The sequence below is a fragment of the Falco cherrug genome, chromosome 1 (assembly GCF_023634085.1).
Source record: "Falco cherrug isolate bFalChe1 chromosome 1, bFalChe1.pri, whole genome shotgun sequence".
NCBI classification, from domain to species: domain Eukaryota; kingdom Metazoa; phylum Chordata; class Aves; order Falconiformes; family Falconidae; genus Falco; species Falco cherrug.
In genome coordinates this window covers 70948992-70976526 of record NC_073697.1, presented here as the reverse complement: position 1 = coordinate 70976526, position 27535 = coordinate 70948992, and the positions used below count along the sequence as shown (strand labels likewise).

Sequence of the window (27535 nt, the reverse complement as noted above, 5' to 3'; positions counted from 1 at the left end):
GGGTCCCTGCTGCAGCAGCGCACTAAACCCAACTCTCTGCGGAGCTAGAGAGGCTCACCTGCCTTCTCATTTTCTCTCCGCATCCCACCAACTTCGACGGCCGAGGGCTCTCGACCGGCGTCTAATGAGGGAGGCGGGGGCGGGGGGCGTACTGCCGGGGTCCCCTCACCCTTCCCACCAAGAGCCGGGCGCAGGCGCTGCCCGCCGGCGGGAATATGGGGGGGGCGGCGCGGGCAGCGGAGCCCCATGGCCGGGAGGAGCCGGGGGCGGCCCCACGTTTCCGGCCCGGAGGCGGCAACCTCAGCGGCCGGGACAGCGCGCTCTGACCCGGGGCCGAGCGAGGAGCGGCGGCGGCGCCATGCGGCCGGCAGGTCGGTGAGGGGCGGGGGGGCTGGGCGGGGGTGTGAGGGTGGGCGCGCGCCCGTCCCGCCCGCTGCCTCAGCCGTTGGCGCAGGGCCCGGGGGCCGCCCCGCCACAGCCACCAGCCCGCACGGGGGCGAGCGGAGGTGGGTCGGGTCGGGTTGGGCTGGGCTGCGGCCCGGCCAGAGCCGTGCCCAGGTAGGCCTCGTGGGTGAGGAGTAATTTCGTGAGGGGTCGGCGAGCAGGAGGGCATGCCCGCGGGAGCAGGTGCGGTGGTTTCCTCTGGGGCTGCTGGCGGGGTGTCGGTGAGGGGCGGTGGCGGTGGTGTGGCAGTGAGGTTCCTGTGGAGAAATGGGGTGCGCTGCTCCCCGGGAAGTGCCTTGGCTTCCTCAGGTTGTCGTCCAAGTGTCACGTTGGTGCGTGGAGAAACCTACCTGAGGTATTATCTGCTTTTTCTTGATAAGGCTGCGTGCTTATTGGGTGCATACCCAGTTAGCATGGCTGGTCCAAAAAAAATTTTTTTTTCCTTTTGGTATTTCAGCTTATGTTACCAGTTTTCATGACAAATTATGCCGGAGCTTTTATTGAGGTAGCTGGTCCTGGTACCTCAAGGCAGTTTTAGATAACTTTTCCTTGAAAATAACCCTGAATTCCAAGTAGTATTCAATGCGCCTATTACTGTCTTGCAGTACAGAACGTAACTTTTCTGAAGAGCAGGAAGTCTGGCACTGGAGAGTTAGGACATGAAAGAATAAAAGTTGTATGAGCAATGTTAATTCTGTCTTACCTGTATATTCACTCTGGGATAGTCTCAACTGGCTAATCATATGCTATGGTATTAATTAAAAACTGATCATCCTTTTCCAGTCTTTCAGCATTCAGGATCCAGCCTTATTTTATACCATACAGTAAAACCTTGCTAGACATTGTACAAAAATACTCATTTCCTTATTTATGTTTTTATGGGTGTTTGTCATGTTATCTTGTGTTCCTCAAAACTGTTACTGTACCTTCCATTAGTCCCTTGGTAGTATTGGGCTGTATTATCATCCCATTTACTGGTGAAAAAAAATTGATGAAAAGATAAATGACTTACGAAGGTCATGTGTAAAACAGAGGCAGTCCTGAATCAGAACCAGAAAGCCCTGACTCCATGTCCCTGTGTTCATTCTTCCCAGTCATGTTTCCTTATTCACAGAAATACTGTGTATTTACTGCTCCTGTTTTCTTCATGTGCGTTTGCAAGGCTCAGCAACACATAAATCAAACCAGTGACAGCAAAGCTGGGCACTTATTAAAGGGGAAATGAAAGATGTGCAGCTAGATGCTAGAGGTTTGACATGCTTGCAACAGGGAGCTCAGCTTTACCTTTGTGACTCCTCCATTAGATGGGACGATGTTTTATCCTTTCTTTATGAATGAGGAATCAAGAAAGAGAGATCTGAAAGCTTGACTCTGCAAAGGTGACTCAATGCATTGGTTTACTGTTCTGGTTCACCATTTTAAATGACTACTTCAGATGTCAAGGCAGGTTTTTTCAGAGTAACTAATATTTTATATCCTTTTATAACATCAAAGTAACCATATAATATATTAATTATCAAATGCAGCATTCTAATGACGTTAGCATTGCAACCCACCTTTACCTACTACTCTCATTATACAGATGAAAACACTAGAGAGGAAAGGCAAAGTGATTTTCCCAACTGTTGCGTAATACATTCGCTTTAGATAAAATGCCAAAATTCAGGACTGCTTTGATTTCTGCCCAAGGCTGGTTGTAAAATGGATGTAGTTGTTTTACTACTACCTAGCCTTTGACAGGTAGGATTTTCTATCTAGACTCGCAGTATTTCACAGTTCTTTAAAGAAAAAAGTAGTATGCATGAGCAAAACCACATGTTTAACAGCATTTCTAAATATGCATGTACTATCCCAGTTATTAGGCAAACATATTTCTAGATGTGACTGGTCAGTTGTATTCTGATAATCAAACGTTTGCTTAGTGATCATTTTGTATAAATGATGGTATAGAATTGTGCATGGCCTGGGGACATCCAGTTTATAAAGTCTGGTTTTTGTTGAATAAAGGCAGTCAAGCTCAGAGTATGCATGTGAAATTGTTGGAGTAATTGCTGAGCAAATACATAAGGGCACCAAAGAGGGATGTCTAGTTTCCCAGCTGCTGGCAGCCAGTTCCACACATTGGCAGGGAAACAACTAACTGTAGGTTCATCCAGCAGTGAATATGCTGGCCTTCTACTCTGTCGTCATCTGTCTCTGTCATTTTTTTTTCATGTATTGCTCTGCACAAGCCTCAGTCACCTGGGTCCTCAGTGCATAGACCCCTTTATTGCAGTTTTACTGTGGCACCAAACCTTTCTTTCCACAGTGAGAAGAGGTCTGTTTTCTCCTGATGAAACACTAGCTGTGAGGTATTGAAGTTGCTTTGGGTGGGTTGCCCAAATTTGGGTGGATTTGTCTAGCACAAATCTGAAACCTGTTTGGGATACTTGATGTGAGGGACAAACTTGTTATTTGTCAGTACTTTGTAGGAAACTGTAGCCTAGATAAACTCCTTTATGCAAATTCCATTAAACATGCTGTACCTAGTAGAAATAAAATATCCATTATGCATGATCCTTGATGACATCTGTCTTCACTTGAGGTAGGAGGTAGTGGCAGTATAACTTGCAAATGGCTATGCTGTGTTTGAGTTGTCACTCCTCTCCATACTTATGAACATAAATACCAGCACTGAGGTCTTCCATTGTGAACTCTTTTATTTACATGATGTACATTTCTGTGCATCCAATTGTTTTTGGGGCAGTGTTTACATGACAGATGTTCTGTGAGGGAATCTGGCCTGTGAATAGACACAACTAATACTTGACTTTTGTTTTTCCTGAGAATTGGGGATCACTTGAATTTTTAATAGCCTTAAAAAATTTTAAACCCTTTCACTTTCAGGGACAAAATAGGTCTCAGACCATGACTTGATTCAAAATCTAAGGGGTCTAGTGGTGGAACTTTGAAGCATATTCAGCAATAACATCATAATATGAATAATTAATATTACTACCAATAATGTATTAGTAATTTGAGTGTCAAAGAAGCCCGTACTGCAAAAAGATACTGTCATCTGTTTACAGTCTTATTATTCTGAAAGGAAGTTCCTATTTTTTGTTATTGATGAAACATTTTGGTATTTCTGCAGTGAGAAACAAAGATATAATATTCAGATATTTTAAAGCTGAAATCTGTCTCCTTAGAATGTATAAATAGAGATCTTCACTGTGGGTAAAGAAATTATTCCGGTGTGTACTCCAGGCACACCATTTTCAGGCGAGTGGTGGCTAGAAACTAGATTTTGATATTTTAAAAATACATTGCGTAAGGAAGAAGAAAAATGGATCCATTAAGCTTTGAAACTCAAGTACCTTATGATTAATACAAAGCTACCATTTGTCCTCAGAAGTGTTGGGTTGCTGATTCAAGTTCAAAAGTTGATTCTAAGGCATTTTCCTAATGATAATCCTCTCTGGTCTCCCTTCTCTTCCAAGCAGTGATTACTGAAGTTTGCATGCAAGCAATTGACCACTCACATTTGAAAAATTCTATCACTGATGCCACAGTAATGGTGGAAAAGCAGTAATCTCAGTTTCTGAAAAGAAGAATGTTTGTGTCCAAGTGTCCCTATTTTCTTGTCTGTGTATCTTTTGAAGCTGGTCTTTGAGCATTAGGTTAGCTTATATACTTGCTTGTAGGTAATAAAGAATGTTTTAACTCCTCTAGTAAGCTTAAGTGCCACAATGCAAACAGCAGCAATAGCTTGTGATATAATTATATCCTCCTGGAAGGTCCAGTCATTTCTGGCTATCATTAAAAAATAAAGTTGACTTAACCTTTTGTATAAATTAAAATCAGACTATTACAATGTGATCTGTGATAAACAGCTAGGTTTTATTAAATGTAAACAAAAGTAGTAAGTTCAGAATGTTATTTTAAATATCTAGGCATTTTGAAACCACTGTGAAGATGATAAGAGTCACAAATACCAGGATCTAAATTTTAAACTAGGACCTATTTCATGTGATAATATTGATTATTATTTAGAGTTTATTGGCTCCCTGCATAGTAAGAAAGCGAGTCGTTGTACTAAGCCACAGAGTATAATTTGATGCAATTGCAGGCCTGCCAGTTAAAGCAAACTAGTCTTAAGCAGTCCCCATCATTACTTTATTTTTCAATGTTTTTGTGAGTCTTTGTGTACAATTAAGGCTTACACATTTTTGATGTTGAGATAGTTCAAGCAGAGGTATAGCTGAGTCTGGAAAGCACTGTTTTGCTTTCAGATCACATGCTTAACAGCTGTAAATAACTTGCTACTTTATACAGGAGATTATAAATAGCTTCAGTTTGTGGCTATGTTTCATTGCTCCTTGTAAACTTAGGGGTGATGAGCAGTCATTTTTATTATATGACCAATTGCCAACTAATGATGCTTCATTATTGCCAAATATTACATGCTATTAAAAACGAATTTACAACAGTAAGTATAAATCATTTTAGCAGTATCTTGAAATTGCTTTTATGGTGAATGAGACCTCAAAACACCTATAGGAAATACAGTTACTGTCTGAGTATAGACAATTTGGAATATCTGCATTCAGTGATACTTTCATCAGAGAGCAATGTTTTACTAGTATACCATCTGAGCATTGATTCAGAGTATTTTAACCCTGAAGTACACAGTAATGTATATTGCAATTAGGAAAGGAAAGCTTCTTCCTTTTTGATCATGAAGGTAGTATCAGTGTAGTTCAAAAATATAAGTGACAGATGTTATTGAAAAGATGCCAAGGTTTTTTAAGAGCATGTAGTGCCAAGTAGTTCCCATTATTTTCAGGAGACGAGCTTTTTTGAAAATGTGGGACAGACAGTCCATGAATAGATTTTCTTAAATGTCCATGTTTTTTAAAAGCCTGTTTGTTTACCTTCTTTGAAATACTTGGGATTTCTTTTCAAAATACTTAGGAATTACTGTTGCATTTTACCACAGGTGTGTTTGTGAGTACTCAGTCTTTTGAAAGTAAAATCTTGGATAGGTAATGCAGATAGTGAAAATATGCAGGTCTGTAGTAAATGTTAACTGATCAGCTGCATGAGAACTTTCAGGGCAGTACCTTTCAACCTGTGGGGAAACAAAACACGAAAAGGATAAAAATAGATTTATTTATTCATTTATTATTACTTGCTTCTGCTGTCTGTTTATAAAAACTGACTTAAACATGATTGGTAGAGTTGTAGCTCTCTTATGTGTATGTAGAGTGCTGGAAAACTATTGTTAATGTTGGGGCTCATGTAGAAGATACATTTGTGTCTTCTGTCAGGTCAGAGCAAGAATTGTTGTGAATACACTTAATTATAGGTCCCATACTATTTTAAGCAAAGAAAACGTAGTTCTGGTGAGGGTAGAAAGAGTCAAATGTTCAGGGTGCTGTAATAGTGTGCAAAAACCCAAAGGGTGAGTCTTTGTACAGCAGTTCTTTGCTGTGCAGATAGACCCAAAACTAAATCTAGATAAAGAATATGATAGTTGTAGCAATAGGAATTCCCTTGGGTGGGATGCTGCACAGAAAGATTTTGATCTTTTTGGTATTTATGATGGTCCATTGAAACTTGTTGTCTTGGTGCTGAATTACTCTCTTTAAGACTATGATAATATTTTTTAAAAAGGAAGAAAGATAATACGTCCTAAATTAAACAGCTTGTCTAGGAATGACATAGAAAACTAGGAATGTTACCCAAGGTAGGAATGTCTTAGTGCTACAAACCCAGGACCCTTATTACTAAGTAAAAATAAATATATAAATAGTAGTAATAGTAATGTTTGCTTTTAACTGAAAAAAACAAACCTATTTTCAAAGCCTATTCAACTCTTTGCAGTCTTTGAGCATCTATGCAGAGTTTGGACATAGTGGTGGTTTGTAATGTGCAGTGCAGGGCTTAGCTTTCCTGTCTAGAGAAGCTCTTAAAGGATGCTGAGATGAAAGGAGATGGTTTTACAAGTGTATGTTCCACCTTTCCAGTGGTCAGTGCAGTAGTGGGTTCCTCAGATACTAAGAGTAGTGAGCTTCTCTTGGAAATGCTGTCTGTAGCATGTCCAGCTGTCTTGATGTATACTACCTTATAGTTTTATTTCTGAGTTCTATGATTATATCAAGTACAGATTCATACTGCAATACTTCATTATTATTATTGTTAAATACACTGTTCAAATAAGGAAATCAAAAAAGAAAAGCAAATAAAAAAAGGGTGAAAAATTGTTAAAACTTCATTGGTGACTTGGCATTTTAAATTTTTCATTTGTGTGTGGTAAATGTGATGTGCTTATGTCTGTATATGCCTAAGGATGTTCTTTAGAAAAAGGGAATAGGGATTTTCATAACTGCTGTTGCTTCTGTTTAAGAGCTAGACACAATTAATGTAAGGCTGTGAAGCTGAAATGCAATATCTTTTCTCAAGTTTTGTATTTTTCTCTCTGTATGTACTGGTAAACTTCAAGTGAGTTGCTGAATCTTGTGGGTTTTCATAGCTGAAGAAAAGAACTGCAAATATCTTCCCCCTTTTCCAATAGAATATTTTAGTAGGTGTCTTTATTTCTTCATTCCTTTATTTTAGAGGAAGAAAAGTTTTCTTGTAGCTCTGAAGTCCATAGGTCCTGTATGCATTTATTGTTCTTCTCTTTACCCTTGTGAAACATGTTCTAGCAGTTTCCTGATTTTGCACATGACTTTAGGGTAAAGAATTTGGAAGGAATGAGGAGAGTACATTCTTACAAGGTTCTCCATCTTACTCTATTTAGCAAAACCTCTTAAAACCACAAGGAAAACACCTATCTCATCATTCAAGTGACTTAATAGCTGTGCCTCGTCTTCCTGCTGAAGTGTACTACAGCTTTTGTCCAGCTTGCATTCTTGGGTTTTCTTTCTATGGAAACCAACATCAGATGTGAGAAGGAAGAAAGTTTTTCATGGATGCCTGAGTTTTGCTGTGACACCAAGTTAAGGTGCAACTGAATACTGCAACTGGATCTAGGAACTAATACCTGATCCAAGATTCCCTACTCTATATATACCATATTAACCAGGTAAAACACTTATTACAAGAAATAGACTAAAAGATAAGCAATATTGTCCCTCCAGACCTCACTGAGATCCTGTCAAGGGCTCTCTAATCTATTTAAGTCCTTGTGTGAATACACATTTCAGTTCATGCCTTAAAATACTTTACCCGCCAAGTTTCTCAGTGTTGAGGACGTGCATGTGTTCTGTCTCTCAAACAAAGCAAGCTATTTTCCTGTAAAAATGTAATGAAGTAATATTTTTCACTCGCTACTTATCATTATACTTTCTTCCAAATAACCCCCCCCGAATACTACATTTCTTAGTTGTTCTCAATGGCATAGGGGAATGCTAACTCATGAAGAATAAATAATTCAAGTTTGACTGTATTCAACAAAAAGTGGTGGGGTTTTGTTTATTTTTTTAAATAGCAGATTAGAGGTATGGTTGAAATAGTAAGCATTATTTATATTCTAATGGAAAATACAAAACATTATAAAAGCTTTTTTAAAAATAGAAAAATGTATGGTATAGCGTTTATGAATTGAACTTTTAGGAAATTGAATAATATATGTTAAAATATACATTCATATAGTACACCCTTCTATTATTCATAATTTTCATTTATTCATTAAACATTTACAGTTTAAATAGCTGAAAGGAAAAAAATATGCCTGGATTGAATTGAACAAGGACCATTTAGAGCTATTTGAGGACTGAAAATAAAAGCCCCCATCTTAAGTAATGCTAGTGTCTTCTGTAAAAATGAAAGGCTAAATACAGTATAGACTTCAAAGCAGTTTAATGCTGATATGATAGTGGGAACTAAATGAAAACAAGCAGTACTTATAGCAGAAGCCCACAAGTGTGGTGTTCCTCTGATTTATTAAGATTTATGTGATTGAAAAGACTTGGGCACTTGCTCTTTCTTAAACTGTAATATGCATGACTGACAGAAATCACTTTTTTTTTTTTAACAAAACCATACAAACAGCAAAAACCAGGTATCTTCTGACTTTGATTAGCTTCCTTTTTAAAAATAAGATTTAAAAAAAAAAAATTAAAAAGAAATGGTGGGAAATTTGGTGAATATTAAGTATTCAGTATAAAATCAATATGCAGAAGAATGGAAGCTTACAACAGCAAGTAGCCCTTAGGAGGAAGAGACTTTCCCCAAAGCCTGAGTTGCCCTTGCAGAACCACTTCACTGCTCTGCAGACTGAAGAGGAAAGACCCGTCACATCAGGAGAGACACTAGAGCTGAGTAAGGCAGCCTGATCTGCTCCCCCTATAACAATCAGCACAACTAAGAGAAGGTGACAGGTGATATTAGTAGGTAACTCAGAGGGGTATGGAGGTGCCCCTCAGAGCTTGAGAGGTGGGCCCGTGCAAACCTCATGAAGTTGGGCAAGGCCAAGTGCATGGTCCTGCACATGGGTGGGGGCAATCTCAAGCACAAATAAAGGCTGGGTGGAGAATGGATTGAGAGCAGCCCTGAAGAGAAAGACTTGGGGGTGGTGGTTAACAAGAAGCTCAACATGACCCGGCAGTGTGCGCCCGCAGCGTGGCCAGCAGGTCAAGGGAGGCGGTTCTCCCCCTCTGCTCTGCTCTCGCAAGACCCCACCTGGCAGACTGCTTTCAGCTCTGGGGCTCCCAACATAAGGAGGACATGGAAGCTGCTGGAGTGGGTCCAGAAGAGAGCCATAGAGATGAGAGAGCTGGAGCACTTCTTCTATGAAGACAGACTGAGAGAGTTGGGGTTGTTCAGCGGGGAGAATAGAAGGCTCCAGGGAGACCTTACTGCAGCCTTCCAGTACGTAAAGGGGGCTTACAAGAAAGCTGGAGAGGGAGTTTTTACAAGGGCCTGTAGTGACAGGACAAGTTAATGGCTTATTACTGGAAGAGGGTAGATTTAGATTAGATATTAGGAAGAAATTTTTCACTGGGATGGTGGTGAGACACTGGAACAGGTTGCTGAGAGAAGTTCTGGATGCCCCATCATCGGGAGTGTTCAAGGCCAGGCTGGATGAATTTGCTCTTTGAGCAACCTGGTTTAGTGGAAGGCGTCCCTGCCTTCCACTCGATGGAGTCATCATAGGAACTCGATGATTTTTAAGGTCCCTTCCCACCCAAACCATACTGTTCTGTGATTCTATGAAAATCCTTCATCACACTGATTTCACAAAGGTTTTGTTACTGAGATTTTTTTGAAGTGTTTGCAGTAGCATTCACAGAATTTAATTATGACCGATAATCATGTATCGGTAGCCAGGAGTGTGTGCTTGAGCATATGTATGAAAAAATTTTAGAAGGTGGCCAATATGGTTAATGGTGTATGAGTGGACTATATCTACCTTGAACAAGTTCTTTGCATTATATGCTCAGTTTAGCTGAGCATTAAAAGAGAAGGTGGCTCAATCAGTTCTAAGATGTTTACAACTTTAGATCCAACTTAAAAAAAAAATATAAAAAGAGCCCTCTGGAAAATAACTATTTGATCATCCTTAATTTTCAAATGCCTTTTTTTTTGTTCAGGAAACTGAAGTAAACAATCGGTGTGATTTATGAGTCTCCATTCACTTTGATTTCAAAGCAAGTCGATTAGGCCTTTAAGTAAACCAGAGAGACCACACAAACATCTTTATGAGTGTCTAAATGATTTTAGTTATATCCAGAAAGTAATTTCTAGCAGCTTAATTTTACTTTTAATATCTAAAGATAATTTACGTGTCAATTTTTTCTGAATCTTTTAAATAGTACTTTTAAAAGGTAGGGATACGTTACCTGAAAATTCGATAAAGGTTGAATCAAAGAATTAAAAACATCTTGCTTGGAATGAATGTTCAATATCATCTAGAAAATCCAATAAAAATGCAGAGAACTCAATAAATCTTTTTTCCTCCCTCCCCCCCCCCGATGTCTGCTACTAGAGCATTTCACTTAAGCTGATTCCCCAGGCTAGTATGTCAGAATAACTCTATTTAATCAATGAAGCTTAGTTGCTGTGCACTGTCGGGGGAAATTTTGCCAGTTTTTAATCAAAACTTTTTAAGGTTTTCATACTTGCATTCTGGTTTTATAATGCTATAATCTTATCATCAAAACTTCCAAATTTGTTCCTTTCCCTTATAAATTCTGTTCCCTGTTCAAGATTGACAATTTTAGAGGATGCCAAATCTAATTTGGCCTTTAATGCATGAAAGAGTCTGTAATGATTGAACTGGAGAAAATATATTTTCTGTGGAAGTTTGAGGCAGATCCTACATTTATCAGTTTGGAAACAGAAATATTTTCTGCTTACAGGGTACATTCAGAACAGTTTCATTTTAATGTTCTTGTAGTGCTCTTGCCAAGCTATTGTCAGTTGGTTTTCTATGGGAGTTTAAAAACAGTTCTGTTTCATTGGCAAGCTTGCAGCCTGTATTTCAACACCAAAGCTTATAGAATTCATTAAAATGGCAATCCATATTCTTGTGCTTTAGCTTGCAAGCAGATAGTGTATACCAGAAATTTTGTACTCCCACATTCTGTTAAGTCCATGCTGTTCATGGTGGAAGATGTATAATGATCATTATTATTATTAATCTTGTACACAACCCCTTCTTTAAAACATGTATTAAATAACGTCATAAAAAGGCAGAACTATCCTTTGAAGCTGTGACAAGTCATTCATTGGATTTAATGTTTTGGAGACTTTTGTGAAAAGCTAGTGCTTTTAATCAGAAATCAAGGGTTGAACATTAATTTAAACTATCATAGAAGTCAATTATACTATTTTATTTCTATCGCCACGTTTATGTCACAGATGAGCACTGTAAAATTTAAATTGCCAAAATGTATATACTCTCCTCAAAAGTGTATTTTGCTCAGTATACTGAAAAGGGCAAAGTTTTCACACTCACCTAGCAAAAAAAATCCCAAAACAAACAAAAAAGCTTGCCTGAAACAATCCAGTACTGAATAAATTATAGTTAAGAATCTAAGTCTTCATTAAAGCAGTAGGAGTCTTTAGAGGAGTGTTTCCAAACATAAATTCCTCTTTTTTTCTGTTTTCTTTTTTTTTTTTTTTAGTCGTTTTATGTTTCTTGCTGGCAGATCAGGTTGATGAAAAGTGTCATAAGATATTTAAGCAACTGTCAGGTCTTGAAAATGACTCAAATATGGTTTCTTTGTGGATATTTATATTCTTATTATATTGTTAAAGTCTTGTTCACTGAATTTTAATGTCTTAATAAGCGTTTCATTTAACAAGTGTTTCATTTTGTTATAGTCCTAATTAGCCAATCCAGGTACCTATAAATGCATTAAGGACTACAGGATCATATAGCATTACAGTCTGTACAAGCTATGAATTGAAAGTAGCCGTGTTACTTGAGGAACCTGCTTTGGCACAAACATGCAAGAGTGAGTGGGAGCTCTGATGCATGCTCACATTACCTGCAGTTTAGCACTGAGTGTCTGTGGCCAAGTCAGCGAGCACTCTCAGGTCTTAGTTTCCCAGATGCTGTAAGGCTAGTTCCACACTGGTAAATAGTGTTCCATAAAGAGGGGGAGTTGTACATGCCAGCAGTAGGTGCTAAGGACCTCAGACATGCAGGATACATTAGAGGGAGCTTATTTTGAACTCGCTGTAGTCTCACCCTGTGGCATTAGAAGGTGGTGAACATTAGGTGCAATTCCAAAGCACGTTGTTTGGCTTTACTTTCGTCTGAATGGTATGCGGTTTATGTGCTTTACGGCTAGTTGGTAAGGTGAAGCAAAGCCTGGTGAGGTTTAAAACTCTCATTTTTTTATGAGATATAAAAACAATGGTGGATTGGTTTTAAAACATTCAGATGATGTGTTTTAAAAGTATACGCATGATCTCAACTGAATATTAATGTTGACTAAGCCATAGTTGTTGCTACAAGTGGCCATCTTCCTCTCTCATTAGTTTCAGAGGTTTGTATTTATTCCATGCCTCATTTTCCCTTTTGTCAACTGAAGTGCTTAGGCAACTGCAAGGCAAAGCAGGCTGGAGAGTTGATCAAAGTGGTGAATAAAAAAATAGGTTGCCAGAATGGGTATAAACAACTGTATATTAGAAATGTGTAGGATTGCCTCTTCTGATAGCAGTGAGGGTTTTTTTGTGGTTTTGTTTGTGCAGTTCTAGCAGTAAACTATAACTAGTAATTATATAACTAAGAATAATCTGTAAGATGGAGCATGGGAGGTATGCCCTTCAGAGGAGGAAATGTAAGACTGCACATTTTATTTCATATCTATACCAAACATGCAAGCAGTTACTGGTGAGCAGGTGGCATATAGTAGCATGTTAAACTGTTGTATCTTGAGGAATCTTAGATTAGACAGTAATAAAGTGTATGTGGAAAGAAGGCGGTGACAGACCTATGTGGTGGGTTGACCTTGGCTAGATGACAGGTGCTCTGTCACTCCCCTCCTTAGCAGAACAGGGCTAGATGGAGAAAATAAGATGGAAAAAAACTTGTGGGTCAAGATAAAGGCAGTTTAATAAAGCAGTAGCAAAGGTTGTTTTCCTTTGTTTCCACATACATAAAAGATGTTATTCTCTACTTCCCATCAGCAGGCGATGTTTGGCCACTTCCCAGGAAGCAGGGCTTCAGTACGTGTGGCAGTTGCTGTGAAAGACAGATGTTGTAAATAACAAATGCATACACACACCACCACTCCCCCACCCCCCCACCCCCTTTCTCTTAGCTTTTATATCTGACCAGATGTCATAGGGTATGGAATATGCTGTTGGTCAGTTTGGGTCAGCCATCCTGGCTATGTCCCCTTCCAAGATCCTGCCCACCCCCAGCCTACTGATGACAAGGGGAGATGTTGGAGAGCCAGCCTTGATGCTGTGTGAGCGCTGCTCAGCAGTGGCCAAAACTCTGATGTGTTATCACCACATTTCTAACTACTGATACAAAGCAGAGAGCACTATGAGGGCTGCTATGGAGCTCAGCCATACCCGATACAACCTATGCTATCTTCAGCCTGTTTTTTCTTTTAAGATTTTTCTTTTTTTGGATATTCAAGAGGGAAGTAAAGATTTGGTTATTTAGATTTGGTCAAACAGTGAAGGGCTTGATCATGTAAAAAACCAGCACGTTTCATCATTCCTTGGTCCTGTTCTGTGCCCCTCAAGCTTCTGAGTTTTACTGTAAATTTGAACTATACAGGTTCTCTGACTGTAATGAGGTAAGGGTTAGTTTTGTTGCAGAACTGGTTCAAGAAGGATTTGGTTTTCCTGTTTCTATCCAACAGTGAGAATATACAGCAATGACAGTAAAGTATAATAGGTATGTATATATGATGTGGTAAATCTGTTTGCAAGAATCAGAACATACAGAAGTTCCAATTGGTTCATTTCCAGGAAGCAACCCATTTGGTCAAAGGTAGTAGTAATTACATTAAACTTTTCTGTGAGGGCTGTCTGCTAGAGGAGGACTCAAAATGGGTGCTCAGGTAACTCTCTGGTTTGGTCCTATTTTTGGACTGGTAATAATTTGAGAATTTATATTTTGCAGGGAGGAGACATAAATTGTATGTATTAAACTTATACTGAGGAGATAGGCTTGCTGGAAAGACATTTTTTGAATCTCATGTAAGCTTTATGGTATTTGGGCATCACGGTTAATTTTGTAATCCTGTGGGTGAATTGTGTGAAGGTAGGCTTGCACTCATGTGACTAACTTGATTTCTTTCTGTCTGACAGGCAGAAATAAAAGTAGTTTGTAACATAGCTAGTGTCGAGGATCTTTGTCTTAAGGCAGTAAAGAGGAAGCTGAGATGGGTTTAATATAGAGATGTCAACTTTCTATTGAGGTTGTTGCTGAATCTTTTATTTAGCTTGGTTTCTAACTCACTGTTGGCTCTGTCATTGCTCATTTTATGAAGCCACACATATTTATGTAATAGTTTTATACTTCATTTACTTTCTTCTGTGTGAATCATTACCATAAATGCTGTTGAAAAGGTCAACACAAAAATATAAAGTGCTTGCCCAATGCTGATTAGAGATTTGTCTTGTTGGTTTTGGGTTTTTTGGCTATTGTTTGGGGGGGAGGGGTGTTGGTGACTGTCACGTATTTGTCAGAAAGGGACAGAAGAAATGAGCTGAAATGGGAGGACACTTCTACAGCCTCATGGCTTAGACATGTTATACATCAAATTGAAACTGCTTCTCACACTTCCTTTAATTTCTGAGTGAACGCTCAAGTAAATGAGATGCATAACAAATGAATTTAAAACCAGTCTGCAAAAGGAGGAGAAGATCAATCTATTTGATTCATGGGGTGTCAGAAGCCCTTCCTGGATACTCTGCTGACATGCAGCAAACAAAACTAGTTTCAGAAACCTAAAGAAGTATGGGTGAGACACCGGAACAAGTTGCCCAGAGAAGTTGTAGATGCCCCATCATTGGAAGTATTCCAAGTTAGGTTGGATGGGGGCTTTGGACAGCCTGATGTAGTGGAAGGTGTCCCTGCCTATGGCAGGGAGGTTGGACTAGATGATCTTTGAAGGTCCCTTCCAGCCCAGACTGTTCTGTGATTCTGTGACTGCTTTAAGAGAGTTCTACCAGACAGTTTTCTTGTGTCAATGATAGTCTTAACTTGGCAACTGTTGAGATGTCATCTATGGTTAATTCAGTGCATTTGACCACATTACAAATTCAGGGAATGCAGAAATATCTCAGCAGAAATTGCAGTAAGTGGTGATATTTATTGAAAAACATTGTCATATAATGGTGATTGTCTGATGATCAGTGTCTGCCCAGTCCTTGGTGTACAAATTACACTACTTAATGTGTAAGACACCTTCTTTGTGTTTGATACAGCAGTGCTACTGTGTGTCCTCCCCAGATCACAGCAGTTGGAACCACAGCAACATGCCCAAATTGTTTTGCTTGCAAGATTAGCGCTTTCTGTTTTGGTACTTAGGCACTGTTTTCTGAGGTATGTTCTCTTGTGATAGAAGTAAATGTACTGGATTTTATGAGACTGTTTCCTCTAGCATAGTTAGTATCTGCAGAAAATGTTTTCCATCCTCTGTTTCTTATTTTGAAGAAATTTGAGGTAAGAATTTGTGAGGAACTGAAGTAACAATGGAATCAAAGGTGGCAGAGAAAAAAACAATAGAAAGCAGAACAAAAAGCTAAGAAGTTGAATTTAAACGAGCAGAGTTTAAATGTAATCGTAAATCCAAAAATCCCTGGAGTAAGTTAGGCATCTAGAGAGAGCCTGAGAAGAGAAACACTGGCAAAAAAACCCAAAAAATAAGTAAGGTCACTTTGGTATACCCTAACAGTGAAATTTTGAAATTGAAACTTCTAAAAAGGTTTCATGTTTATAGATCTATAGTTACAGTGATAGTATAAGGGCATTGGTTGTTCTTAGTAGCAATAGCATCAGTTAATACAAACTTGATACAGCTTGTTCAGGTTTTCACGTGACCTAAAAGACTTGTTCCACAGCAATCATAAAAAAAGTAGTGTATATACTTCCTCTTTATCCTGTCATTATGGTATATTTTTCTCTTCATGATTTGTATGTGTCTAAAGCATTTCTGAATTATCCAATTATATTGTGCTAAAATCTACCAAAGGTGTGGTTTTTCTCTCAAAGAAGTGACTATAGTGACCCAAAATTTTGTCTTGTGGTGGTGATACAGGATGAGGTATACCTTGAAATAGAGAACTGAGTTCTGATCTCTGTATCACATGTTTATGTTTAGTCTTGTTCTTTAGAAATGAGAGCACGTGTCAATCAGTAGGTATTCAGCTGTGAATGACAAGATGTTCACAGGTGAAGATGCTGTGATAATCATTACACTTGCGTATGTATTCACAGAGAGGCCTAAAGCAGGGAATAAGGCCATTTCACTCTTCAGGAGAAACAGCTTTTTGGGCTGTCATGGTTTAACCCCAGGCAGCAACCAAGCACCATGCACACACTTCCTCACTCCTTCCCACCCCACCCCCCCGCCCCCCCCCCCCAAGGGATGGGAAGGAGGATCAGAAAGGAATGTAAAACTTGAGGGTTGAGATAAGAACAATTTCATAGGTCAAGCAAAAGCGGTGCACGCAAGCAAAGCAAAACAAGGAATTCATCCCCCACTCCCCATGGGCAGGCAGGTGTTCAGCCATCCCCAGGACAGCAGGGCTCCATCATGCCTAACGGTTACTTGGGAAGACAAACACCATAATGCCAGTTGTCCCCACCTTCCTCCTTCTTCCCCCAGTTTATATACTCAGCATGATGTCATATGGCATGGAATATTTCTTTGGTTAGTTTGGGTCATCTGTCCTGGCCATGTCCCCTCCCAATTTCCTGTGCCCCGCCCCCCAGCCCTCTGGCTGGCAGGGCCTGAGAAACTAAAAAGTCCTTGATTTAGTATAAACATCACCCAGCAACAGCTAAAAAATCAGTGCGTTATCAACATTGTTCTCACATCGTAGCCAAAACCCAGCACCATACTAACTACTAAGAAGAAAATTAACTCTATCCCAGCTGAAACCGGGACATGGGCCTAATGGTAGCTTTGTCAGGTTGGGTATCTTTGTAATCAACCTGTGTCAGGTCCATGCTGTAGAAAGGTACCTCAGGAACTTATCTGGCTCTGTGTTCCTATTGTGACTGTAGGGAAGGTCAATGAGACTTCTTTACAGAGAAAGCCCACAAGACAAAGCTTAAACTCATCCCATTTGTAGGAACCTTTTCCTCTCTGTAGAACCTCATTTTGCCCACTCCAGACCTCACTGAGCTTAGTGAGAAGAATGATGAAGACATGAGGCTTGATTTTATATAGAGCAAGTACTTGTTTTCACACACTGCTTAGCAATGAGTGATAGATGGTATGTAAACAATGAAAATATTCTTATTATGTGCTAGTTAAATAGGCATCTGAGAATAGAAGTGCAGCCGCTCTGCTGGCTGATAACAGTGATGGCAGGAATGTCCCATGGTTTAGGATAATTGCTTTAATTGAAACAGGTGTGCCACAGTGCTGCAGCAATTTAGGTGCTTTTTGATCTCACTCTAAAGTTTACAAGCAGGCTTTTATAATTTTCATTTCCATTAGAGGAACATCTCTGAGAAGCAACATAACGTTTTCCATTATCTGCAAGTAGTTCTAAAGTGCTTTCTGCTGTCCTTCCCGCGATGAATCCATTTTGGCTTGCTTCAAGGGATTTGCCTTGCAGGATTCCAGCAACCAAGAGCTAGAGATGCATTTTGAGATATATTTACTGGATGTGTGTCCGGTGTGCTGCCTGGGAAAATCAATGCTTTCTTGATGGGTGAGGGGCAGTTCATTATGCTAAGACAACTGATTAGTGCTGAATTAAATGTTCTCATTCTGTTTCCAAATACTAAATTGCAGGGGTTGTTTGAAGTCCTAGTGGAACTTCTTCCATAGTTCCTTATATCATTTTAAGTAATGAGGGCAAGCAATATGAGGAGATGAACGGCTGAATCCTTGTGAAAAGATTGCAAAGGGGCCAAGAGACTAAAGGACTTCTGTTTCTGAAATCTTATTTGACCTACTATATGTGGTTGCCATTCTCATCCTACATACAGCCCGAATGGAAATGGATCTTCTTGAGATTAGAAGAAGGGTTTTGCAAATGTCTGAGCTTATGTTTCTCATGCTCCGGTCTTTGTCATTGTGTCATTACCCTTGACTATACCTTTAGTTTTATCCTACAGGGCAAAAGCAATGTGGGGAACAGAGAGAGCAGATGAAATGCCTCAGAGGGAAAACAGACATTTTTCAAACCTAGCAGTCTTAAAAACCATCTACTTAAGATTCTCTAGATGAAGAAGGCATGTTTCTGTGAAATGGGAGCTTATGGAACAATGTTATTAATTTTCTTTGGGTGACATTTGATTTGTAAAGTGAAACGAGAATCTTAAGATACATAGGAGTCTAATCAGGTAAGTGTGGTTAATTTTAAAATCTTGAGTTTCCTTACCCTGGTTCTCTTTGCCTGGAAAAAACTACTACTTCTTTTTGTGTAAGTTTTTAACATGGGAAGATACTCATGGTAATCCTAGAGCGTAGTCTGCTATTCAAAAAAGTATTGAAGATGCAGTGGGTGTCTTTCTGTGTTGCTTATGTCACCTCAGGTTTTCATCAATATGTTACGAGAAAGTGACCAAAAACTTTCATTTTGTGTTTTTCCACTTCTTCTTTGAAATATTCAGCAACTGTACTCCAACAGATTTTTGCTGATGGACAGTAGCTCATTACATACTGACAGAATTAATACACTTCTTTCTCAAATATCTTTTCTTTCAAGACTGGCATTAAAAAAAACAACAGTAAAACAACTTCCCCTTCCCCAAGTGAAAATGTCTGTGACAGGAAGAAATAAGAGGTGAATTTTCTTCTTTCTCTAGCAGTTGATCCTCTCCTTTCTCAACACAGTGTTTGAGAACAATTTGAAAGGGAGTTTTCTTCACACAGATATCAAAAGCCAGTGTGCTTGAGGCAATGATTTAAGGAAACTTGGATAACTTTTTCGTTAGAGTTGACTGTGGCAAGCTTGTTGGGTGGTTACAGGAACTCTGGGGCAGCTGAATGAACAACAGAGAATGCCAAGGTCCAGCACCCCAAGTGCAGAAGGCTGTAGATGACCCCAAGAAAGAAATTGCCATGAGAAATGTTGCTGTTCAAATGTTGCTGTTCAAGTGTCACCTTTTTTTTTTTTTTTACCAAAGCATCCTAAGGCAGTGGGACTGTAGAACCAATTTTTAAACCCTAGCCTAATTGAAACCAGCCTTACTTAGTCAAAGTACGTTAATGCTGAATTGCTGGAAAAAACTATAGTAAAATGCAGGCATATACAAGTAAAGCACATCATCTATGAACATTAAGTCTTTAAAATGTGGGGAATAAGTTGGCATCTGTGCAGAGATCTTGCTTTTCTGGATCTAGCAGTGTTATTATCAAAGGTGTGTTACCAAGTACTACTTGATCACTTCTAAACGCACAGAAATTCTTTTACAAGATTGCAAGATTCATAAACAGAGGTACCTGTTTAAGAGTAGCCACCAGCCCCCAATCTTTGATTTGTTTCCTTTGCCTGCCTGATGTTTAGTGCATTACAGAGTTCTGAAGATTTCCTTTCATTTTCTAATATGTTTGCCTTTTTTTTTTCTCCATACTGTGTCTTTTAATTGTTGCCATAAAAAGATGTTCTGTTGCCTTATGTAAGTTCTTACTGCTTCATCACACTAGTCTGCAAAGGTGTTTTCATCTCATTTGGTTCTCATAACATTCAGAAGGTGTTTTCAAAGAAGGTTTCAGGTGGCATGTTTCATGAGATGTGCTTTTTGGGGCAGCTACATTCCAGTAACTAGAGAATAGTTTTGCTTGGCAGAAGAACCCATTCAGGTTGTGGATGACTGCCTAAATTCTCTTAGTCTTTCTCATTGCCCGTTTCTCACTGCTGAACTAATAATACATTTTATTTCTACCTTTGAGTCAGTTTCCAAGCATGAGTAGTTGAAGCATGGCTTAATTTTTTCAGGATATGATAGTTCCTATTACATTAACTTTCAAGGGAACAAAATTCATCTCAACTTTTATTATATTCCAAGTGCAGTAACTTCAAAGAAATATTCAGTGAAAGATGAAAATAATGAAGGGAAAAAACTCTAGCTGAGAAGTTAAGCATTGTTACTGTGTATTCAGTATTGGGTAGTGTCGCATTAAAGATAGGCCAGTTTTTGTTGTTTCAGGTTAAAATGGTACTGTTTTGAAGGCAGAGTTTTAGGTGGGCTTTAATTTTCAAGTAAGATGCATTCAAGCATCTACACGTTTGCAAAATTTCTGAAGGCAAAACCATTGTTTAATAGGAAAAAGCTAAAGGCACATGGAGTAGGTTTTAGACAGGGGACTTCATAACTATCCCTAGGGTAAGCTTTGACTCTACATTTAAAGTCAGGCAAGCATTTTGAAATACCGATATTTGATCTCTTAAAATAATTTTGGGGAAGTAAGATGTAGTTCTTGCATTCCTGCTTAATATCGAAGTTAACTTTCAATACAGAAGGCAGATCAATAGCAGAAAAAAAAAATACAAGCATGTAATTCAAAACAAACCCACATTTGGTTTCCCACAGGTGACTTTATAGCACTAGCTGTTTTCTTCAAACCAATAAACATTGCACCAAAGTCCACTGTGAAATACCTCACTCATATGAGTCTCTCCTCAACAGTATGGCTCTTCCCTTTACGTATAGACAGACAAATTAAATATGGCAGCCATATTAAATTAGTGTTTTATGAGATGTATGTTGCATAGTCTTTCTTCCATCAAGTATGGTGTTAGGTGTATTTTGCTCCCTTTTCTTATATAAATAAAGCTTTCTTATATATAAAAATCAATATAGTTAAAAAGAAATAAAGTCGAGCCTACAATAAACGTCTTAAAACACTCATGCATACTTAGCTAAGATCAAAGCTGTGGACTTGGGTGTAGATACGCTGAATGGAAATAGAATTACTGTGTCTTCTTTTAGCATTTCAATGCAATTTGCTCACTTTTATCTTTAGCATTTCTTGAATGCCCAAGCCTTGTACTGTCCATTTGCACAGGGGTGAACTTTATACCTTATGTATATTTTTATTATGATTATTACATAATGTCAGCTCTTTAAGAATATTTCTACTGAAGGAATTACTCCTCCATGCCCAGCACACAGAGAGCTCTTCAGCTGTGCCTGAATGTTTGAGTCCAGCAGTTAATTCCTGCTCTGGCATATGGGAATGCTTCGTGGGTGCTTCCAGTCTTCACAGGGACGAGGCGCAGTTGTGCACTATTTCTTACTAATGCTCGCCTTCTACATGGAGAGGATACTTAGGCTTTTGGTCAAGTGGGAGACACCAGCAGATCCCTCTTCAGCACAATCAGGACACGAAGATTCTGTGAGGCTATAAAAAAACCAAACATTTTTACCATTCAATTTAAATATGCTTTTTTATACCCCCCTGCAATTCCATTTAGCTATGTCTTTACCCAAGTCCATGATAATAGAAGGAAACACAGATGTGCGTGAACTTAAAATGAGACTTTTTAAGTTAAAGAGTTAGTATGAACTTTCCATGAACATCCAAGGTAATCTCAAATGAGATTATTTTATTCTTCCCGTACACTTTATCAAGGAGCTTCAACGCTGTATATGTTTTTGGGTTCCTCAAAAAGTATTTTGAAGGGGTGGGAGTTCACAAAAGTGCAGAAAGAATGGTAGGAGTTCTGCAAAGCCTCTCTTGTAGTGGGAAGAGTAATAATTCCAATTTACAAACTGTAATGAAGGAAAGGCTAAGAGTCACTTCATGGGAGTCTGAAGACTTTAGGGGACAGATTTCTGAGAGCAGGTACTTCTTTAAGCTTGCAGAAATAGATAAAATTATATTCTGTGGCTGGAAGTTGAAACTAAGCAAATTCAAGCAAAATGTAAAGAATGAATTCTTGAATCTTCATGGACTAAGCATCCTCTTTAAATCCTTATTTTTGAAGGACCACTACAGTACTTTTAGTAAACAGGGGCTGAAAATAGAAGGTGCAAGGTGATTCCATTTCCTGTGATGTGGAATGGTGTGATAAGACTGGAAGAGCTTCTGGCCTTACAGCTCTGTTAACATAATTTCTTCTTTTGAAACTGTGCAACAAGCTTCATAGCTTTTTGTCTCTTTATTGTGAGACAAATTTATGGAAAACCAAATGAGCTGCTGAAAACAACATTGCAACAAGCAAGGTTTCTTATCCTAGTGTCAAAAACCACATAGTTTTGCTGAGTTAAATGAGAAATATGCTACTATTTATTTTTATTTCAGCATTTCAGCAGAAACAGGAGTTTGTCAGAATGCTTTTACCATTGAAAATGTAGCGGTTACCTTTCCAAATACATTTTGACAAATACTACCTTGCTCTAATGTATTGGTCAGGGTCAGTTATCTTGAAATATCATCACCCACTACCATATTGAGCATGGCCCTATATGATTTCCAATGACTTTGAAAGGAGGAGTAGTCACAAATGTTTAAAAGATAGCAGCAATTCTCCAAGCAGTTTATATACATATAGCAATGTGAAGAGACTAAGCCACAGTGTCCCCCTATGGTACAAGTTTTAGTCAGCCTTCAGGTGGGTAGACTTTGAAACATCTCCTGAGTAAAAGATGAATGAACAAAATTTAGATTATATTAAAATTTAGAAAGAATGTATTCTAAAAAGAAGGGAAGTCCAATAGATAAAGCACTGATCCTAGACTGGAGATATAGGTTCGTTTTCTTCTTATGTACAAAGACTTATGTGGGATCCTTGACAAGTTTTTATTATCATTAGCTACATCAGTATTATGCTTCCAACGGCGCATCCCACTATCCAGATCCATTGTGCGCCCAAGAAACACTTTAATTCTGTGTATGCCCACCATTTCCTTGCTTCTTTGTGACTATCAAGAGACAGCTTAGATGCTCACCTGCAAAGAAGCTCTGGTGCACTGCAGACAAGTGTCCATCGGGTTGCCTGACCCATCAGGAACCTGGGAGACACAGTCAAGTTCAATGGAGGGTTAAGTGCAGCAGCTACTTCTATTCCCGAGTCTCTTACTGTTGCTCGACAGGGCTGTTACTGTGAACTACCCCAGGGGTATTTTAGTGTATACTACCATGGTGTTTTAATGTATATTTTATTGGTCAGCAAATCACAGGTTTTCTATTGTTTCACAGAATCACAAAATGCTAGAGGTTGGAAGGGGCATCAGGAGGCTGTCTTGTACAACCACCCTGCTGAAGCAGGGCCACCTAGAGCCAGGACCATGTCCAGGTACCCTCTGTACCTTCAGGGATGGAGATTCCACAACCTGCCAGTGCTCACAACAAAAAAATAGTTTCCTGATGCTCAGAGGGAGCCTCCTGTGTTTCAGCTTGTGCCTGTTGCCTTTTACATACTGTCACCCTAGTTAACATGTGGAAGAGTATTAGTCATGTTTTACATTTTGTGGCATCATGCTTTACATCTTGAAAGGAAAGCAGAACTAAAAAAATGTAGTTCTAGATTTATTTTTGTCAGGTTCGTAAATAATTTTGTTAGAATAAGGACAGGAAAGAGAGATCGATAACAACTGTCTTAATACCATGCTGCCAAAATATCCTGAACATACAAATCGTGTTTCTAATGAAGTCAGATCATGTCCAGTGTTCAAATATATATGCTTTACCTTTACCATTGATAGCTAACTGTTGCATTTTTAATAGTATCACCTATTTGTCAAGAATCTAGGAGTAAGCAGAATGTGTGAATACGCTCTGCTTTCTACACTGCAATTTCAGTATTTATTCTGAAATACTAGTTGAAGCTATGCTAAACATATATTATTTTGAGGTATTTTACCAGCATTTTTGTGGGTGATCTTTCTGCCTTGGTCTAGAAATAAGTAGATGGTTATCATTTCAAGGTGATAACCTGTCCAGCACCTCAAGGTTTTTTAAGAGGGGGGGAAAACATAACTATCTGTCTTCTGATATTTATAATGGATTCAAAATGCATTTGAAATTATTTTTTAATATTTTTTTCTCTCTAGGAAATACGAAGGATATTCTCGTGATATATGAACAAGAAGCAGAAGAGTGGGCTTTGTATTTAAAATGTCTTTTTGGACACATAGTGAATGAAGGAGGAATCTTACTCTACAATCTAGAGACTTCATCTTTCAAGCACCAGGAGCTGTTCTCTTTACCCTGTTACAAATGTAAACTCCTGATACTATCGTGTGGACTTCTTAACTGCCTGAATCGAAAGAGGAGTTATTTTCTGGAGCAAGTTCTAAAACCTCCAGATAACGTGGTGATTCTACTTTGTGGGGTGGAGAGCTCGGAGATTCTTTATGAGATACTGACCTTAGATGGAGGCAGCAAAGAGATTTCCACTGATCAGGAACCTGAGGAGTATCTCTCTGTTGTTACTGGAATTATTCAACCAGGTAATCTAAAACTGAAAACTTTGTATGGTTATTAAAAGTTAGCTGTATTAGTATCATTTGGAAGAAAAAGTGATATTTTTTTCCAGAAAATCTGAATTATGTCTCTTCAGCTTGGTCCAACAGTTTTAGTTCTGTGATGCATTTCTTATTGAAGTGTGATGAGATAGTGCACTCTTAGTCCAGCTTCATTTTTGCAGCAAAGCAGTTTTGGAAAGCCTCAAATCTGCTGCTGGCACCTGTGATCCTACCATCGCTTCATGGTCAGATTGAAGACCTGATATGCACTTGTTTCTCTGTTTCTTGGATTTACAAATCTCAGAAACCGTACAAAACTAGGGGTTTATGTTTTATCTCTTTCAAAATGCCGTAATGTGACAGTGTATATATCTCTTTAGATAAATCTGACAGTGAAAAATAATTACTAAGACCCAGTTTTGTGGATGGCATCATTTTCTGTGTGACACAGAAAATAAGAGCAGAAGTTTCTTCCCCTTTTGCCAACCCAAGTAGTAAGGACTAAAACTATCCAGTTTGTATGTTTTCACACGTCCATGGAAACTACAAAGAAGCATTGTTGTAGAGATTAGCACTTCTGGAATGTAAGTAAACCTCCTCTCTTGAGAGTGAGAGGTACTGAAATGGCAGTCTGTACACATGGTTTAGTTTAACCTGCAGTTTAACTTTGTCAGGCTGCACAAATATAAAGAAGAAATAGCTTTAGAAAGATAGATGCATGGGCCATTTTGGCAAGGTGATATAAGTTGTGTACAGGTTTCAACTAAATAGCTGTGTGTTTTGCTTTAAAAGCATACTTACTACTAGTTCTTTAGAGTCTATAGATCTCTTACCTCCTCTCAGCTCTTGCTATGTTATCATGATTTTATCTAAGCAGAACATTGTGTTCCTGTCTTTGTTACCTGCAAGGTGCCATTTTACTGGAATGGGAGTTTGGGCTTGAGAAAGACATCCTGCAGTTCAGGGTTCTTACTTAGAAATTAACCAGGTTTTGGGTGCAGATGAACAACCAAGAATATTCTTTTGAACACAGGGATAGAGAGACCCTAGTTCAGTCAGTGTGACCTATCTAGATGTCCCTAATGCCTTGTGCTTGAGCGGATAAACTTAAGCGTACTATGAGGCTTGCAAACCTGCCCAGAATATGTCTACACACAGTGTGGCTAATATCATATCAGTGTTTTCAAAATTAAACTTCTCCTGCCTAACCATCTCCTGTTCTAACATTTCTTGCTGTCCAGTATTTTTTAACCTTTTCCTCAGTATATCTTTTCAAGTGTCTCTCAGACTTTTTAAGTTTTGGGGGTCATTACAGCTTTTTACTGGAATGAAAACAGCGGGTCTATGCTCTCTCTATGTGTGTGTATACAGCAGGGAGCTGGGTCCAGAAGCAGTCAGTTGCACAGGAAATTGCAAACTTTTCTGATAAAAGTGTTTCCTAGAAGACAGATGATGGTTCTTTTCTTAGGTCTGTGCGTTCGCAGAAGTATTTATTGCATATGCCCTTACTTTGTAATGTTGAAAGACTAATTTTAATTACATTGTAATGTCGAAAGACTAATAAGTGCTCAAATGACCTTTTCTTTGGCAGTGGTCACTATCAGTAACTTCAGAGATGAGTACAAAGCTCAATTAGTGAATAGTTGTTGAAAGCCTCAGTGTCAATGTGTACACCTATACCAGGGATGCACAGACTGTAGCTGGGACAAGTTAAATTGACTGTACTAGGTCCAGGACTGGGATTAGTGTTGCTGCCTGTGGTGCCTCAAGCTGTAAGCCCTCCTCCATACACATAGTTGAGAACTGCCTTGGCCCTGTTTTTTCTATATTGGTGTGCCCCGGTCATCAGGCAGGCCAGCTCAGATAGGTGCTTGCTAGGAGACCTCTGCACTGCTCTGTGTTGCACAGTGAAAGTATTCCAAGTGCTAGATTTGCTGTCACCTGGGTGTTGATTTAATCTCTGAGGGATGAAGATGTGCGTATTTTATCATTATTTACCTTTGCTTAAAGGTAATGGTGACTGTTTGCAGTGTCTGTATTTATGATACACTTTTGTAGAACCCTGTTAAGTTCTTAGCCTTTGTGATATCTGTGGCAGGGATTTTGACAGATTACACATCTGGGAAGAAGATTTTTCCCTTGTATTTAAAATGGCTTGCTAAGGGGTTATTAAGTATGCTTGGATTATTTTTGCTTTGGAGCAAATTTTATGCCTTTCTTCAGGACTATGCATTTACGAGATTTCCCATATCTCTTCATATGGATCATCATCTTCTGTCATTTTAAATTGTTTTCAGTGCTTGTCCCTTGTCCCTTACATTGCTTTTGGAGATACTGATGAAAACACTTTTGTGTATGTTCTTCATGCTTTCCCATTCCTTTTTATTTTTTTCCCCCATAAACTCTTCATTGCTGTTAACTTCTTCCTCCATGTATTTGCACCTCCTTGTCTCCTCAGTATTAACAAGAGCTATCACTTTACCGAAGTCTAAAAATTTAGTGATGCACTTTAATTACAATGATTACATGGCACTATGCTGCTCTACACCACTGCAACTAAATTCTGTTAATCCCTTAGGGCAGCATGGTATTGAGATCCTAGGTCTAATTGATGCCAGGGCTCAGGAATGACTTGTAGGTAGTTAGAACAACTGGAGACGGATGCTAAATCAGGTTGTTACCTCACAGTCTTGAAGAATTTTAATAATAGCTTAGGTGCTAGTAATCACCACCCTTCCACTACAGCTTTCTCCGTACTTTGCAAATTTCCTAGGCAAGGTAAGTTCTCAGCTGTGTCTTCTCTCCTAGATGGTATTCTCTTTGCATTGTCTTTATAGTCTGAGATGGAAAGAATGCAAACTAAATCTAATTTTATATGCCCCCCTCCCCCCCCAGTTATTTTGCTGAAACCTTCTACTTACAAGATGGTATTAGTTTCATCTTGTTGGAGCAGGTAGGGCTCTTTATCTGCTAAAACTTCTTTCTACCTTTTAAAGTAGTATATATGCAAAAAATTCTAAGCCAAACCCAATA

At 38.9% G+C, this 27535-nt stretch overlaps 1 protein-coding gene across 6 annotated transcripts in view; it reads left to right on the top strand.

The window, feature by feature from the left end:
• The first annotated feature begins 212 nt into the window (after positions 1-212).
• Positions 213-27535, top strand: part of BANK1 (B cell scaffold protein with ankyrin repeats 1) — a 167067-nt gene continuing 139744 nt past the window's right edge. For 2 of the 6 annotated variants that reach the window (XM_055720291.1, XM_055720268.1), the window contains exons 1-2: positions 219-371; positions 24089-24487. In XM_055720291.1, coding sequence (XP_055576266.1) covers positions 359-371; positions 24089-24487 — 412 coding nt within the window. In that variant the 5' untranslated portion in view covers positions 219-358. Of the gene's footprint in view, positions 372-23234; positions 23332-24088; positions 24488-27535 lie in introns of all 6 variants that reach the window. The other 4 variants (XM_055720306.1, XM_055720274.1, XM_055720283.1 and 1 more) reach the window with 4 other exon arrangements.